Source organism: Papio anubis, chromosome 20 (assembly GCF_008728515.1).
Source record: "Papio anubis isolate 15944 chromosome 20, Panubis1.0, whole genome shotgun sequence".
NCBI lineage: Eukaryota > Metazoa > Chordata > Mammalia > Primates > Cercopithecidae > Papio > Papio anubis.
In genome coordinates, this window is record NC_044995.1 from 33,616,717 (window position 1) to 33,634,408 (window position 17,692).

Consider the following 17,692-nt stretch of genomic DNA (forward strand, 5'->3'; position numbering starts at 1 on the left):
TATGTGGTTGTGGGGGTTGTATGTAGGGAGATGGTGTGTGGAGGAGTTGTGTTTGTGTGTGGTGTGGTATGTGGGGGAATTGTGTGGTTGGGGTTGTGTGTAGGGAGCTTGTGGAGGGGTTGTTTGTGTTTGTGTGGGGGATTGTGTTGGGGTTATATGTAGGGAGATTGTATGTGGAGGGTTGTGTTTGTGTGCGTCGCGGTGTGTGGGGAATTGTGTGGTTGGGGTTGTGTGTAAGGAGCTTGTGGAGGGGTTGTTTGTGTGTGTGTGGGGATTATTGTGGTTGTCTTGGGTTGTGTGAGAGGTGTGTGGAGGTTGTGTTTGTGTGTGTGGTGTGTGGAGTATTGTGTGGTTGGGGTTGTGTGTAGAGAGATTGTGGGGGTTGTGTTTGTGTGGTGGTTGTGTGGGGGGACATGACGTGAAGTTGTGTGTAGAGATTGTGGAGGGGTTGTGTTTGTGTGTGGTTGTGTGTGGGGGGATTGTGTTGTTGGGGTTATATGTAGGGAGATGTGGAGGGGTTGTGTTTGTGTGTGTGTGGTTGTGTGTAGGGGATTGGTTGTGGGGTTTGTGTTTAGGGAGATTGTGTGTGGAGGGATTGTGTTTGTGTATGTGTGTGGTTGTGTGTGGGGGATTGTGTGGTTGTGGGGAGGTTGTATGTGCAAGGGGAGGTGTGGTAATGAAGGGGATTGTGTGTGTCAAGCATGGTTGTAGCTGAGGGATTGTGTGTGGTTGTGGGGGTTGTGTTTAGAGGGAAGTGTGTGGAGGGATTGTGTTTGTGTATATGTGTGTGGTTGTGTGTGGGATTGTGTGGTTGTGGGGTTGTATGTAGGGAGAGTGTGTGCGGAGGGGTTGTGTTTGAGTAGTGTGGTTGGTGGCCGGGGGTTGTGTGTGGTTGTGGGGGTTGTGTTTAGGGAGATTGTGTGTGGAGGGGGTTGTTTGTGTGGTTGTGTGTGGGGGATTGTGTTTAGGGAGATTGTGTGTGGAGGGTGTGTGTGTGTGTGTGTGTGTGTGTGTGTGTGTGTGTGTGTGGTGGGGGAAGGTTTCCCTGCCATAGGGTGGATCATCAGAGGCTGTGTGTGTGTGTGTTTTCTCTGATGCTGGGTGCAGGCTGTTTCTCCCTTCTCTGACCCTGATAGAGATGGGTGTTTGTGTTCAGGTGTGGCCTGGCATGGTGGGCCCACGATGGGCTTTGGCCTCACTCTCCACCAGTACACTGGTTGGGCCCTGACCCCTCAGCTTGCATTTCTGTATCAGCATGACAGGGACAAGGGCGCCTGCCCTAGGGGGACACGTTTGAGGCTGAGAGGGGATGCTGGGCAGACCCCAGCAGATGGGACAGCTTTTCTCCTGGGGCAGTGTTCAGCCTCGGGGAGGGGCAGGATGGGCCTCTGGAGAAGGGTCTGCAGGCCGGGCACAGGGAGTGGCTGGTGCAGGGACTGCCTGCAAGCCCAGACCAGACTCTTCCTGCCCAGAGTGGCCGAACCCAGGAACTGTTCTTACCTTGGGAGCAGGGCCTGGCACTGGGCTGGGTGCAGCCATGGCTTCCCTTGTGGGTCCAAACACTGCCCCAGGGGACAAGTCCCGGCCAAGGCCACACAGCAGGGCGGGGGAGTGGTGCTCTTCCACGTTCCTGGTGGCAGAAGCCCCGTCCTCTGTCTCACAGGTGAGGCACAGGCAGGCAAAGCCTCCCATGGGCGTATGAGGCAGCTCGGCAGGGGCGAGGGGGCAGGAGATTCAGCCGCAGTCTCTCCTGCGCTCATGGTGTCACAGAGGAGGAGATGGGGCTTGGGTGCCAAGGGGGTGCTGCAGCCAGGGGACAAGACCCGAGGGCTCCCTCCATGTTGTCCCTCCTTGTTGACTGTTTGAACGCCCCTCATGTGTCAGTCTAACTGTGAGGAGCTCGTGCCAAAGCCCAGGCATTAATTTAGGAAGGGCCACCTCTGTTGACAGAGGGTCTGGGGTCAGCCTGGAATGCAGTGGCCTCAGATGTGATGCTGCCCTGCACTGACCCTGGCCGGGACCAGCACAGTCCATCCATCTGCCTGCCTGTCCCTGACTGTCTGTCCTTCCAGGCAGGGCTGCAGGGGCACAGCCAAAGTCAGGCTGCTGTGACCCATGACAGGCTTGTCGGGGGCCAGTACTTCTGATCTGTGAGCCCACAGGACACAAGCCTACCTCATTCACAGCTGCAGCAAATGGAGACTCACATGGAGTCAATGTCCTTTGTGGGGGGATGCTGACAGGGGATTGCCAAGGAGGGGCGCCAGAGTTGCGGGTGACTGCCCAAGCCCCTCATGTCGCATTTTACCTCATAGGATGTCCCAGGCCAAGGTCTGTCCGTTTGGTGGTGGGGAAAGTGAGTCGTGGTCCAGACAAGCCACTTTCCAGGGGTCACACGATTGGGGTGGGGGCCCTGCGTCTGGGCAGGTGCTGAGCACTGTCCTCAGACAGCAGTGCTGTTGCTGCTGAAAATGGCCCCTGGCCCCATGCCCACCCACGTAGGTGCCTGAGTCCCCTCTCTATGCAGTGTGTGTTGCTGAGGATGGGCCACCCGTCCCGTCACTGGCAGAAGAGCAGGGGTGTGTTTTAGGGAAAGGGGCCAGCACATTCCTGTTGTGAGGGCTGCATTGTGGGGACTCGTGCAGGAGATGCAGGCTGGGGGCCTGTCCTGCTGAGGACCTCCCAGTGACACCCCCTCCCCCTCCATGCAGCACATCTCCATCCCCCAGCCCGACTGCCCCTCGGAGGCGCGGACGTTCTCCTTCTACCTCTCCAACATCGGCCGTGACAACCCCCAGGGCAGCTTTGACTGCATCCAGCAGTATGTCTCCAGGTGAGGCGCCGCCCCAACCCAGAGCACCCCACTGACTCTCAAGGTCACCCTGTCACCTCTGGACCAGGGTTAAGATGTGCCCCATTGAAACCGTGTTGCCTGAGACGGTGCTGACAGAGCCTGTTTTCCAGACCAGGTGGTGGACTGGGGGCTTGGGTCCTGAACAGATACTCCCTGCATTGTCCCAGCTGCTGACCTCAGCTCCTGGCCTTGTCTTGCAGTCATGGGGACATCCACCTGGACTGCCTGGGTAGCATACAGGACAAGATCACGGTGTGCGCCACCGACGACTCCTACCAGAAGGCACGGCAGAGCATGGCCCAGGCAGAGGAGGAGACGCGGAGCCGCAGTGCCATTGTCATCAAGGCTGGAGGCCGCTACCTGGGTGAGCAGCGAGTTTGGCAGGGCTGCAGGGTGGCCAGGCAACTGCCAGTGTCGGGAGGCATTTGGGGCCCGTCCAGGCTGGGCACTGGCTGTGCCCTGCACAGAAATGATGGGCCAACTGAGGAGTCCCTGAGCAGGATGTGCCTGGACCAGAGTCTGGGTTGGGAAGAGAAGTCTGGCCACATGGGCTTGGGGGCCACGTGAGGGGTGGGGGGTTGGGCTGCAGCAGCTGCTGCCTTGTGAAGCCCAAGGTGGACAAAGCGGCCTGAGAACTCCAGGAGCTGTGAGTTGGTGGTCCCTGCTTTCAGGCTGCAGCCTTGGGGACCTTCACCTGTCAGGGAGGCCAACAGGCCCCCCGAAGATGGGCATGCAGCCTAGGGCAAGGCCCATGTCTGTCTCTGGAGGCTGCCCCCGCCCTCACCTGACCAGCCAGCTCCTCCCCAAGGCCACCACAGTCGGCAACAGGCAGGAAATGAGCCTCACAGGCCCTGTTGCCAGCGACCCAGCACTGCGGGAAAACTGTAGCCACTCAGCATTGACTTGGAAACGGTTTCAGCAGTTGAGAAGCCAACAGGCCTTGACAGTGGGAAGGAAAGTGCTGTTTGTTTACAGAGCTGCAGCACCCCGCCTCTTAGTCCAGGCAGAGCGCCAGGAGTCATGGGAACTCATTATGGCGGGAGTAGGGTGCCGGGCTTCAAGAGAGGAGGGAGATGGCTCAGAGCAGACGACAGCCTTGATGGCTTTTTGAGTTTTCTCTTTAAGAAAAGTGGGGGGCATTTCAATTCCTCTCTCTCCTCCTTCTGAAGAAAGTACGTGATTTCCCTTTGCTGAGCAGAGGGGTTCCCTCTGAATGAAACCCCAGATGTGGGTGCAGGGGTTGCTCCTCCTGGTCAACACTGAGCCCAGGTGGACGTGTTGTATGGCTAGGGAGCCCGGGCTGTCCCTGATGTTAAGGCCCTGGGCTGTAAGCCCCAAGCACAGGGCTGCTGTGGGCAGAACAGTTGAAGAGACAGCTGTACACGTGTTTTGTTTTTTGTTTTTTGTTTTTTTAAAGACGGGACCTTTCTCTGTCACTCAGGCTGGAGTGCTGTGGCACAATCATAGCTCACTGCAGCCTCAAACTCCTGGGCTCAAGTGATCCTACCTCAGCCTCCAGAGTAGCTGGGACCACAGGTGTGTGCCACCACACATGGCTAACTTTTAGATTTTTTGTAGAGACAAGAGCCTCGCTATGTTGCTCAGGTTGGTCTCTGACTCTTGGGCTCAAATGATCCTTTCGCCTGGGCCTCCCACGGTGCTGGGATTACAGGCATGAGTCAGTGCACATGGCCTCATACACATATTAATAAATCTGTGGGTCCTTTAGCCAAACACTTGATCAGAAATGTATCTTAGCACACCACTTTGGGTACAGTGAGGGCTTTTTTTTTTTTTTTGAGATGGAGTCTCGCTTTGTCGCCCAGGCTGGAGTACATTGGCACTATCTCAGCTCACTGCAAGCTCTGCCTCCCAGGTTCACACCATTCTCCTGCCTCAGCCTCCCGAGTAGCTGGGACTACAGGCACCCGCCACCACGCCAGGCTAATTTTTTGTAGTTTTAGTAGAGACAGGGTTTCACCATGTTGGCCAGGATGGTCTGGATCTCCTGACCTCGTGATCCACCCACCTCGGCCTCCCAAAGTGTTGGGATTACATGCGTGAGCCACTGCGCCCGGCCCCTCCCCCCTCCTTTTTTTTTTTTTTTTTTGAGACAGAGTCTCACTCTGTTGCCCAGGCTGGAGTGCAGTGGCGCAATCTCGGCTCACTGCAACCTCCGCCTCCCGGGTTCATGCCATACTCCTGCCTCAGCCTCCCGAGTAGCTGGGAGTACAGGTGCCCACCACGACGCCTGACTTTTTTTTTTTTGTATTTTTAGTAGAGACGGGGTTTTACCGTGTTATCCAGGACGGTCTCGATCTGACCTCGTGATCCACCCGCCTTGGCTTCCCAAAGTGCTGGAATTACAGGCGTGAGCCACCGTGCCCGGCCCAGTGAGGGTTTTTGAAACAGTTTATGTTCTGGTAGGGGACACTGTCTGTTAAGATGTGACTGTGGCCGGACGCAGTGGCTCACACCTGTAATCCCAGCACTTTGAGAGGCCGAGGCGGAGAGATCACGAGGTCAGTAGTTCGAGACCAGCCTGGCCAATATGGTGAACCCCCGTCTCTACTAAAAATACAAAAATTAGCTGGGTATGGTGGCATGCGCCTGTAGTCCCAGCTACTTGGGAGGCTGAGGCAGGAGAATCTCCTGAACCTGGAAGGCGGAGGTTGCAGTGAGTTGAGATTGCACCACTGCACTCCAGCCTGGGCAACAGAGTGAGACTGTCTCAAAAAAAAAAAAATGTTGTGAATGTGCGTGTCCCTCTGTCTCACAGTGCCCCCCATAGGCTGCTCCTCCTCCCTGTTGACCAGCTTGGCCCTATACGGGTGAGTGCAGCCCTGCTGTCAGGACTCCACTGAACAGACCCCAGAGGTGTGAGTGCTGGCTCTGGGTATTCTGAAAGCACGGCTTTCTGGGTTACTTTGACAGATCAGATTTTGAGAGAGAAGATCAGAGTGATGTTGTTATGAAGCACTTTTGGGGGAAGGATTTGAGGCACTGTTGAGCTTGCTCGGCTGACCGTGTTCCCAAGGATGCCAGGGCATCATTGTTCAGGACAATGCAGGGAGCAGCATGCTAGACCCTGCCCACATCTCTGCATCGGGAATAGAGGGGAGCCTGCTCTCCCCAGGGCTGTGGGCACAGCCACGCCTGCCAGAGGAGAGCTTGACCAGGCCTAAGGCTGGGGTGCCACTTGCACCAGGGTCTTCACAGCAGCTGCCGAAAGTGGCTCTGACATCTTTATTGACTTTAGAAAAACAAAAATGGCAGCCACGTGGGGCCAGCATAGGACTCTGAAGAGCAGACTTGGGAGTGACTGCCTCTTGCAGTTCAGGGACCCCCAGTTTAACATCAGAAGGGTTTATAAACAGTCCCCACCTCAGGCTGGGCAGGGTGGCTCTGGCCTATAATCCCAGCACTTTGGGAAGCTGAGGTGGGAGGGTCCTTTGGGCCCATGAGTTTGAGACCAGCCTGGGCAGCATAGTGAGACCCCACGTCTACAAATAATAAAAAAAAATTAGCCAGGCATGGTGGTGCGGAGGTCCCAGTAGCTGTGGTCCCAGCTACTCCAGAGGCCGAGGTGGGAGGATTGCTTGGGCCCAGGAGTTTGGAGCTACAGTGAGCCATGATTGTGCTACTACACTCCAGCCTGAGTGACAGAGCGCGATCCTGTCTCAAGAAACAATCCTCCCCACCTCTCCCCGATCTTCCCGCACACACACACTGCCTACCAGAGTTATCAGGTGATTTTGCTGTCCAGGATTTAGGTCGCCTGTGATAAAGTCAGTTAAGGCTCTGACACAGTTCTGCTGCCTGCACCTCCCACTTCTAAGGCTGTGTGCCCTGCAGGTGCCAGCCGTGGGCAGCAGGTGGCGCTCTTGGCCACCCAGGGTCCCCAAGGAGCAAGCTGGCCTTTGCTGTGGTTGGTGTGGTGCCTGCCTCCAGCACTCTCTATAGTCTCAAACCTTTGGGCACCCGCTCAGCAGCACTGGCTTAGGACACGGCAGTGCCCTCTCTGTTCCCTAACACTTGGATTCTTGTTGCAGGCAAGAAGGTTCAGTTTCGGAAACCGGCCCCAGGTGCGACAGACGCAGTGCCCTCCCGCAAGCGGGCAACCCCCATCAACTTGGCGAGTGCCATCAGGAAGAGTGGTGCCAGTGGCATGAGCGGGGGCAGCGGGGTATCCCAGAGGCCCTTCCGTGACCGAGTGCTACACCTCCTTGCGCTAAGGCCCTACCGCAAGGCCGAGCTGCTGTTGCGGCTGCAGAAGGACGGCCTGACACAGGCGGACAAGGACGCGCTAGATGGCCTCCTCCAGCAGGTGCGTGCCGCCCTGATGTCATGTCTTTACCAGTGGTCTCCGCAGATGGTCTTATGCGGGTGGAATGGGCCAGAGCATGGAGACTGGGATTGGGGCTGGCAGGGAAGAGCCCTTTCTGGGTTCAGAACCTGCCTGAGAGCTGGGACCTCCTGGATTAGAACAAGCTTAGGGGGCCATGGGTGCATCTCTGGGCATGGCCCTGACTGTCCAGGGTTGAGAGGTGGGCTCAGCATGGAGCCCAGGCCCTCCTTCACTGTCTGCTGACACGTGGGCCCTGGGGCCTGGCACAGTGGATCCAGGCTTCGGCTGCAGACGATTTGTGGACTCAAGGCCTGGGGAAGGAACCTATATGTGCCTGGCACAGCCTGGCGGGCCTCAGTGTGAATCAGCTGCCTGCTGCCCTCCACCTGCACCTCCAGGCGAGGGCTTCACATCTCGGACCATAAGGCTTCCGTCTGTGACCTGCAGTGCCCCTCCCTGGGGTTGGAGGCTAGGCCATCTGGAACGTGGTGCTGGCGAGTGGAGCCTGCTGTTGAGAAACACCCCGGTCATTGGAGCAGGTGTGCCTTCCGCCCCGTCACCCATGGAGGTTCCTGAGGCTCCACCCTGGCTTCCTGGGGTCCCTGGGAAGGGGAGTGACTCACACTGGCTTCAGAACATCAGCCAGGCTGTGCAGACACAGCCCTGAGGTGAGCTGAGGATGGGTCTCCTCGGATCGCGGCTGTGGTTGAGGGGGAGGCACCGCTGAGCCTCTTGCACCTCTTAGGATGATGGAAGTGGGATGTTTGGGGTCACATCCAGCACCTCAGGAACACAGGTGATGCCTGCAGCAGAAAGCATACATTGTGGCATGCTGGGATAGCAGCTGTATAAAGGACGTTCTTCCATGTTTATGGAACTCCTCGTAGGCGTCCCGCTCGGGTGCGCGCCTGGTGGGACTGTGCTGCACATTCCTTGGGAGGATGTCAACCCAGCCCTCGTCCACCCACATCCTGCTCCTGAGGCAGGGCTGGCATGGTGCCAGCAGGAGTTGCTGAAGGGAGCTTGATGGATTTACCAGGTGTGGAACCTTCATTGACCTGGCCAGGAGGTGCCTGTGCTGGGGCCTGGCTTCTCCAGGTAACTTTGGTTCAGCACCTCCTGGGAACAGGCCCGGCCAGCGTCTGCAGGCAGAGTGTCCCTTCCCGTGCCACTGTGACTTCCCCTGGACAGCTTGTCTTCTTCTTGCTTCTATATTCATTATGCAGCTGCTTCCCCCCAAGCAGCTATGGGGGTCAGCAGAACACTGTTGGCTTGCAGAAGAGGAGGGGGATGTGCCTCACCCACACTGGTCATTTCCAGCCCCTCACAGGCCCGCGGACACCCTGAGGAACAGCAGCGACAAAATTGCACCCCTCAAAGGTGCTTGGCCCTCCCTGTGGAAAAATCTAGAGTAGAGATGGAAGGTGACCACCTCCAGGACTGGCTAGGCCCCAGGGAAACCCGCAGGCCTATCCTTCAAGGGGAGGGGTGTTGACGGCTGAGTAATGTTTAGCAAAGCCCGTTGACAGCCATAAAAATATTCAGCCTTTGACCTACTAATCTGGCTTCTGGGAATCCCGTTGAAGGAAACTGTTGCCAACCTGAAAAAAACTGCACACAGTAATGTCTGTTTATGCTACAGAGAAACTGGCAGCCGTTTGAGGGTGGAATATTACTCAGCTGTTAAAAATGCTCCCCATGGGCCGGGCGCAGTGGCTCACGCCTGTAATCCCAGCACTTTGGGAGGCCGAGGCGAGAGGATCACGAGGTCAGAAGATCGAGACCACCCTGGCTAACACGGTGAAACCCCGTCTCTACTAAAAATACAAAACATTAGCCGGGTGTGCCGGCGGGTGCCAGTAGTCCCAGCTACTCGGGAGGCTGTGGCAGGAGAATGGCGTGAACCCAGGAGGCGGAGCTTGCAGTGAGCCGAGATTGCGCCTTTGCACTCCAGTCTGGGTAACAGAGCGAGACTCCGTCCCCCCTCCCAAAAAAAAACAAAAACAAAAACAAAAATGCTCCCCATGGAATATGCTGTGACGCAGAGCCATGTCAGATGCAGCAGAAAACAGTGGCTACTGTGCCTGCAGCAAGATGGAGACCAGAGCGCCCTGCAGGCCAGCACACAGTGCCCACTCAGGGCAGTGACCTGGAGCTTCCTCAGGTCCCTCTAAGGCAGATGTTCTGAATCCATCTTTGTTAGCAGTCTGGGAGACGAACTCAGCTTTTGTCAGCCAGCAACAGCAAGGCATGCTGGTTGTAGGGAAGGTGGGCTCACACTTGGCCCCGGAGGTACCCCTCACCCAGCATCCCCAGCTGTGGCTGACTCTGCCCTGGGAGTTGTGATCAGAAACAGGGTGGAGCCTAGTACGGTGGCTCACGCCTGTTTCCAGCACTTTGGGAGGCTGAGGTGGGAGGATCCTTGAGGCCAGGAGCTCAAGACTAGCCTAGGCAAAATACTGAGACCCTATCTCTACAAAAAAATAAAATTTGCTGGGTATGATAGTGCATGCTTGTAGCCCACCTGCTTGGGAGACTGAGGCAAGAGGATTGCTTGAGCCCAGGAGGTTGCGGCTACAGTGAGCCTTGATCACACCACTGCACTCCAGCCTGGAAGAAACAGGAGCCGGGTGTGGTGGCTGGAATCCCAGCACATTGGGAGGCTGAGGTCAGAGGATCGCTTGAGCCCAGGGGTTCAAAACAAGCCTGGACAACATAGCAAGATCCCATCTCTAACAACAACAACAAAAAAATTAGCTGGAGTATAGTGGTGCACACCTGTGGCCCCACCTACCTGGGAGGCTGAGGTGGGAGGATCGCTTGAGCACAGGAGGTCTAGGCTGTAGTGAGCCAAGATCTTGTATCAAAAAAAGGAAAAGCTGGGCGCGGTGGCTCAAGCCTGTAATCCCAGCACTTTGGGAGGCCGAGACGGGCGGATCACGAGGTCAGGAGATCGAGACCATCCTGGCTAACACGGTGAAACCCCGTCTCTACTAAAAAATACCAAAAAAACTAGCCGGGCGAGGTGGCGGGCGTCTGTAGTCCCAGCTACTCGGGAGGCTGGGGCAGGAGAATGGCGTGAACCCAGGAGGCGGAGCTTGCAGTGAGCTGAGATCTGGCCACTGCACTCCAGCCTGGGTGACAGAGCGAGACTCCGTCTCAAAAAGAAAAAAAAAGAAAAGAAAAAGAGAAGTAGGCTAGGGGGGCCAGGGGACAGGTGATAGGGTCTCCGGACTGCAGGTGGTAGCCCTCCCCGTTTTGGAGCCAGCCTGGCCCAGCACCTGTAAGACAGTTGAGTCTGGACCTGGCTTCATGAACCTCATTGTCCCTTCTGCACCCTGAGGATTGTGTGCAGGGGAACTAGGGGTGGGAGGCAGCACAGATCGGTAGTGGGCCATCCTCTTTCCTCTCCTCTGTCTCCGTCTGTCTGTCTCCTACTGTCTCTGCACACCCTCCCAACCTCGCCATAAGATCTTTTTTCTCTAGTCCCCCGACTCTCTCAGGCTTCCCACAAAGTGATGGCTGGCTCTGTCTTGCAGGTGGCCAACATGAGTGCTAAGGATGGCACGTGTACGCTGCAGGACTGCATGTACAAGGACGTGCAGAAGGACTGGCCTGGCTACTCGGAGGGAGACCAGCAGCTGCTGAAGCGGGTGCTCGTCCGGTAATGCCGCCTTCCGTGCCCCAGCATGTCCCTACCCCCATGAAGGCAGCCAGAGCTTACCCAGAGGATGTTGGGGTGGTCTTGTGTGGTCCTGAAGGCTGCAGGGCTTGGGAGCAGGATGGAAGGGTCCAAACAGGCCTCTCTGGCCATCCTCCCTACTGCCCACGTGGTGCTCCAGGGCCTCCCATGGTGAGGGAAGGCCACGCCCACAGAGTGGGATGGAGGTGTGAGTCACTGGCCCCAACCTCGGAATCTTCAGACAAAAGGCTTCAGTCTGCCGGGACCCTCCTCAGCTGCCCCCAACTTCCCCTCATGCTTCCCTCCACAACCTGGGCATCCCCACAGGGCCTCAGAAGTTCACTGGCTTTTTGAAAAGAGCCTCTCAAGAACCTGAAGTAGAGAGAAATAAGGCCAAACAACACTCCCAGCAGGTGTCATTAAGCAGAGTTAATTAAATGCATCCCCTCAGGCTAATTGGGACCCAGGGTCAGGAGTGGCAACAGCGCAGGGGAACAGTGGTTACGGAGGCAGGCGGCTAATGATTTCCTTCTCCACGGCTGCCAGTTAGGGAGCTCTGTGGAGCTTGGGCTGTGAAGCAGGCCAATCTACTAATTAGTCCGTAAGTGATTTCTCAGGGACTCGGAGGTATTTATGAGTTTGTAGTTGTTTTTTGGAAGTTCAGCTGTTTAAAGCAGTAATTGCCTCTGGAAAGCAGAGTGAAGTTGGGGGTCCACTCTGCTCCCCTGAGAGGGTAGTGCCTGCCTGTCCACCCTGGGTGTGCAGGTCAGGGGCCTGCGGGGCACTGCCCTGGCTGGCGGCAGGCTGGCAGAGGGCACAGTCTTGGCAGAAGACCCCCCCCATCCTCACACCCTGTGTCCTCTCCCTTGGCTCCCTGGGTTCCTCAGACCCTTAGGGCACTGGAAGGAGAACTGCCCAGAGCTAGTGGAGTGAGGTGGAGAAGCCTGGGCTGCATCTCCAGGGCGTTGGGGAGCTTCCCCAGGGTGCAGGCTCCAGAGCTGCCTCCAGCTCCCGTGATTCGAGGCTCATGTTCCATGTGCAGAGTGAGCTGCTGGGCTCGTGCCAGCCCCTTGGCACTCCGCTTTTACTCTGGGCCGGCATGGGGATCAGCACTGCCTTCACAAGCTTCCACTAGCGTGCAGGGGGTAGGGTTAATGTCCCTGGGCCATAACCACATAGAAGGTGACCTGCAGTGCCCCCTGCACAACTGTTTCTTTTTTTTTTTTTTTTCCTATTTAGCACTCCCCCCAAGAAAGCCCCATTTATAGCAGTTTTTGACACCATAGCCTCATGTATATCAAAGCAGGGCCTTGGGGTATTTGTTACCAGCTGGCCTAGCCCAGGGCAGGCCGTTAGCCCAGTGCAGGCCATGAGACAGATGGGATGTGGGGGTCCAAGTCACTGCAGGAGCATCCTCAGCTGAGCCGGCACCACATGTGGCTCTGGGGGTGGTTTCTTCACTCATGTTCTCTTTGTTCATCATGTCCAACCCTGAGCTGTCCCTGGCATCCACATCTCCTCTCATCACTGTCCGTGGGTCAGGGGTCCTACAGGTCCCCCCAAGAGTTCCTGGTTCCTCTGCCTAAGCCACACACTGCCTGGTGCCCTCACCTCCAACCTGAGCCACTCCCCTCTTATGTGAGCCCCATGCCAGAGTCTACACTCCTGCTTGTGCTCCTCCCTCGTGCCAAGGGGGCACAGTTCCTGGAGCACCTCTCTGAGGACAGGGCTCTGGGAGGACTGCTGACCACATCTTCATGCCCAGGCGATGGTCCTGCTAAGCCGGCGGTTGATCACGTCTAGACTTGTAGAGTCCAAAGTGCTTTCCCTCCATGTTGAAGGTCAGAGGCTTCCCACCCCAAACCTGTGCTGGTCCACACAGCCAGGGGCTGGCCAGGCACCTACTCTGGGATGGTGGGCACCACTGCCCTTGCAGGCTGAAAACTTGCCTTATCCGTCCTTCTATCCTGTGTGTGGTAGTGGAAAGGCCTATCCTACTGCACACCACCTCAAACTGCCTTTGGCAGGCTGCTAGAGTCTGTCCTCCTCTTCCTGGTTTTCATCTCTTGCTCTTTTTTTTTTTTTTGAGGCCCAGTCTTGCTCTGTCGCCAGGCTGGAGTGCAGTGGCGGATCTCGGCTCACTGCAAGCTCGCTCCGGGTTCCGCCATTCTCCTGCCTCAGCCTCCCGAGTAGCTGGGACTGAAACGCCACCTCACCCGGCTAGTTTTTGTATTTTTTTAGTAGAGAGGCGGGGTTTTCACCGTGTTAGCCAGGATGGTCTCGATCTCCTGACTTCATTGATCAGCCGTCACCGACCTCTAAAGTGCTGGGATTACAGGCTTGAGCCACCGCCCGACCCCAATCTCTTGCTCTTTTTATTCTCCCTTTTTTTTTCTTTTTTGAAGCCGGAGTCTTGCTCCTGTAGCCCAGGCTGGAGTGCAGTGGTGTGATCTCGGCTCACTGCAGCTCCGCCTCCCGAGGGTTCACGCCATTCCTGCCTCAGCCTCCAGAGTAGCTGGGACTGCAGGCCCGCCCTCACGCCCGGCTGATTTTTGTATTTTTTAGTAGAGATGGGGGTTTCACCATGTTATGTAGGATGGTCTCGATATCCCTGACCTTGTGATCGCCTGCCTTGGCCTCCCAAAGTGCTGGGATTATGGCGTGAGCCACAGCCTGGCACTATTCTCCTTTTGGGAGACTTCTTTGACATATCTCATCCCGTCTCTTTTTTTTTTTTTTTTTTTTGAAGTGAGTCTGTCACCAGGCTGGAGTGCGAGTGGCTATCTCGGGCCTCACTGCAAGCTCCGCCTCAGGATTCAGGCCATTCTCCTGCCTCAGCCTCGAGTAGCTGGGACTACAGGCGCCGCCACCGCGCCCGGCTAGTTTTTGTATTTTTAGTAGAGGCAGAGGGGTTTCACCATGTTAGCCAGGATGGTCTCGATCTCCTGACCTGCATTGATCCGCCCGCCTCGGCCTCCCAAAGAGATGCTGGGATTACAGGCTTGAGCCATGGCCTTGACCATCCGATCTCTTAATTTGCAAATATTTCTAGTTTCTTTGTTTCTTGAGACAGAGTGTTGCTCTGTTGCCTAGGCATAGAGACGGGGTTTCACCATGTTGTCCAGGCTGGTCTTGAACTTCTGACCTCAAGTGATCCGCCTGCCTCAGCCTCCCAAAGCACTGGGATTACATGCATGAGCCACCATGCAAGGCCTATTATTTCTAGTTTCTGAGAGGCTTCCCTACTGCGTTTTCATAGCATCGTGTTCTTTTTTTTTCTTTTTTAACTGAGACAGAGTCTTGCTCTGTTGCCTAGGCTGGAGTGCAATGGCATGATCTCGGCTCACTGCAACCTCTGCCTCCTGGGTTCAAACAACTTGGTGCCTCAGCCTCCCGAGTAGCTGGGATTACAGGTGCCCGCCGCCATACCTGGCTAATTTTTGTATTTTTAGTAGAGACGGGGTTTCACCATCTTGGCCAGGCTGGTCTTGAACTCCTGACCTCATGATCCACCCTCCTCGGCCTCCCAAAGTGCTGGGATTACAGGTGTGATCCACCGTGCCTGGCCTAACTCATCATGTTCTTATTTCATGGAAAGGATGTCCCTTTTCCCCTCCTCTCCCCTCCCTCCTTTTTTTTTTTTTTTTTTAGAAGAAGTCTCACCCTATCGCAACCTGGAGTGCAATGGCCCAATCTTGGCTCACTGCAACCTCTGCCTCCCCAGTTCAAGCAATTCTCCTGCCTCAGCCTCCTGAGTAGCTGGGATTACAAGTGCGTGCCACCACGCCTGGCTAATTTTTTGTATTTTTAGTAGAGGTGGGGTTTCACCATGTCGTCCAGGCTAGTCTCGAACTCCTGACCTCAAGGGCCTCAGCCTTCCAAAGTACTGGGTTTACAGGCGTGAGCAACTGTGCCCAGCCAGGATGTCTTTTTTGTTTTGTTTTGTTTTTTGAGTCTCTGTTGCCCAGGCTAGAGTGCAATGGCGCAATCTTTGCTCACTGCAACATCCACCTCCCAGGTTCAAGTGTTTTGCCTGCCTCAGCTTCCCGAGTAGCTGGGATTACAGGCGCCTGCCACCACTAATTTTGTATTTCTAAGTAGAGACAGGGTCTCACCATGCTAGCCAGGCTGGTCTGGAACTCCCAACCTCAGGTGATCTGCCCATCTCAGCCTCTCAAAGTGCTGGGATTACAGGCGTGAGCCACCGCGCCCAGCCCAGGGTGTCATTTGTAACCTACTCTAAGGATTTTTTTTTTTTATTTTTCTGGAGTTTTGAGATGGAGTCTCGCTCTGTCGCCCAGGCTGGAGTGCAGTGGCACGATCTCGGATCGCTGCAAGCTCCGCCTCCCAGGTTTACGCCATTCTCCTGCCTCAGCCTCCCGAGTAGCTGGGACTACAGGCGCCCGCCACGTCACCCGGCTAGTTTTTTTGTATTTTTTTAGTAGAGACGAGGTTTCACTGTGTTAGCCAGGATGGTCTTGATCTCCTGACCTCGTGATCCGCCCGTCTCAGCCTCCCAAAGTGCTGGGATTACAGGCTTGAGCCACCGCGCCCGGCCTATTTTTTGTGTTTTATGTATTTATTTTGTTTTTGAGATGGAGTCTCGGTCTTATTGCCCAGGCTGGAGTGCAATGGCATGATCTCTGCTCACTGCAACCTCCGCCTCCCGGGTTCAAGTGATTCTCCTGCCTCAGCCTCCTGAGTAGTTGAAGTTACAAGTGCCCACCACCACACCCAGCTAATTTTTTTGTATGTTTAGGAGAGACGGGGTTTCACCATGTTGGCCAGACTGGCCCCAACCTCAGGAGATCCGCCCGCCTTGGCGGATCTAATGCTGGGATTACAGGCGTGAGCCATGGCGCCCAGCCTGTTGATTTATTTTTTAACGTTTTCATCTCCCTGTGGAGTCTCTTTTCAAATGTATTTTCCTGTTCCTCTGTTTTGAGGTCTGACATTTGTTGCCTGGAAGCTGCAGTACAGCCCTTGGGGACACTCTGCACAGCTTGGGGCCTCTGAATCCCATTGTGCCCTAGTCCTGGGCCCTGTTTCTTCTTCTCCTGAGGCCACACATCTGGCCATCCTGTTATCTAGCTGTGGCCCAGGTAGCTTCCCAACTGCCTGGAGGAGTGGCCCGAGCCTCTTTGCTGCCTGACAGCCCTGGGCTCACTGCCCTGCAGCCCCACCAGCAATAATGAGGACCTGGAGTAGACCTGTGGGGGATGGCCCCGCAGCAACCTGTTGTCCCCTGAGGTCGTGGTGCCTCTTGCTCTGGGCCCTGGATTCTCTGGATCCTGCAACAGTCACCACTCATGCTTCTGCTATGCTTTCCGGTGTCTTCACTCCTCCTTTTGTCTCTGCCTTGCCTGTTCAGTGGACGCAAATGCCTGTCCTCAGTTTTCTGTCTTTAACTGGCAGTTCTGTTTATATCCACATGGTTCTCCTCTCAGGCCACCAGGGAAGTGACACCTGCAGTGGTCTGCAGCTGAGCCCATTGGTTAGGGAGATGGGCTCTAGGTGTCACTGGCTGACAGAATGGCCATGGCCCTGGACTTCAGTCTCCCTGCAGGGCCTGGAGCGGCACTAGGCTCCCCTGAGATGCACAACCCCTGGGAGTTGAACAGTTGGGTCAGAGAGGATACCCGTAAGCTGCAGGGTGGCTGGCGGAGGTGGGGGGTTCCACTTGCCCAGATCACATGGAGTGGGAGAAGGAGCATGCACTGGGGTGTTTCTTCCCTTCTTCCCCAGCTGCATCACCTGGTCATGCTGGTGGCTGCTCTGCCGCCCTCCAGATCCTGCTGTGACCTGGCTTCCAGGAAGGCTGTCTCATCCTAGGCCAGGGTCCTCCATTCTCTTCTGCATTTTGGACAGTTTCTGCAGTGAGCGTTCTGAACAGGATGAACAGCTATCTTTAAAAGCAGGGTCCAGCACCCTAGTGTGTGTCCCTAGTCTCTCTGGTAGCAGGCACCTACACAAAGTGACCCTCCTCTGGGCTCAGGGGGAGAGTGAGTGGGGAAGTCCTCCTTTGGGTGAAGCTGGGGGTAGAATGGGCTCAGGCCCAGGCTCCTGTGACCCCTTGGCCCTGCTCTGGATTTGGGAGCAGGGGGGTCCCTTCCTTGAGGCATCTCCACCGGGCCCCTATGTAGATACAGGCCTGGAGTCCTGCCTCTCCTTCGCAGGAAGCTGTGCCAGCCACAGAGCACCGGCAGCCTCCTTGGAGACCCTGCTGCCTCCAGCCCCCCAGGCGAGCGTGGGCGCTCGGCTTCACCCCCACAGGTAAATGGGGCAGGCCTGGGGTGGCTGTCCCGAGCACCTGCAGGTCACCCTGTGTTGCGTCAGTAACCTTTGTCACCTTCCTCACCAGCCCCTTGGAGCATGAGCTGCTCCGAGTTGAGCCGTCTCCCTCCGTCCAGGGACCAAGGGGGAAGCTGTCGGGTTGGGGTTGGGGGCAGATTCCTGCCATTGTGGCTGCAGCACCCCAGTGTCACAGTGCAGAACCTGGGACAGGGGGCAGCTCCCTGATGTGGGGTTGCCCCCGGACCTCCTGCTCCTGTGTCACAGCTATCGCTGGGGAAGCATGCTGAGCACAGCAACGCTTTAGACCAGTCCCCAGGGGTGGCCCACTCACACGCTGGGCCCTGCCCTCCCCCTGCATCTATCCCAGCAGGCTGATGGGCCCCAGCTGAGGCCACCCTGAGCAGTACCTGGGACCTGACTTGGTGCCCGGGTGCCCCCGTGTGGCTAGTGTGGGCCTTGCAGGCGGCACTGGGTTTTCTGGCTGGGCCAGGGGATTGCCTGTTGCTGCCCAGCC

At 56.4% G+C, this 17,692-nt stretch overlaps 1 protein-coding gene across 4 annotated transcripts in view; it reads left to right on the forward strand.

The window, feature by feature from the left end:
* Positions 1 to 17,692, forward strand: part of ELL (elongation factor for RNA polymerase II) — an 86,734-nt gene that overhangs the window by 60,968 nt on the left and 8,074 nt on the right. For 2 of the 4 annotated variants that reach the window (XM_031659743.1, XM_031659744.1), the window contains exons 3-7: positions 2,712 to 2,833; positions 3,055 to 3,218; positions 6,907 to 7,181; positions 10,742 to 10,866; positions 17,028 to 17,157. In XM_031659743.1, coding sequence (XP_031515603.1) covers positions 2,712 to 2,833; positions 3,055 to 3,218; positions 6,907 to 7,181; positions 10,742 to 10,866; positions 17,028 to 17,157 — 816 coding nt within the window. The remainder of the gene's footprint in view (positions 1 to 2,711; positions 2,834 to 3,054; positions 3,219 to 6,906; positions 7,182 to 10,741; positions 10,867 to 17,027; positions 17,158 to 17,692) is intronic. The other 2 variants (XM_009193886.4, XM_031659745.1) reach the window with 2 other exon arrangements.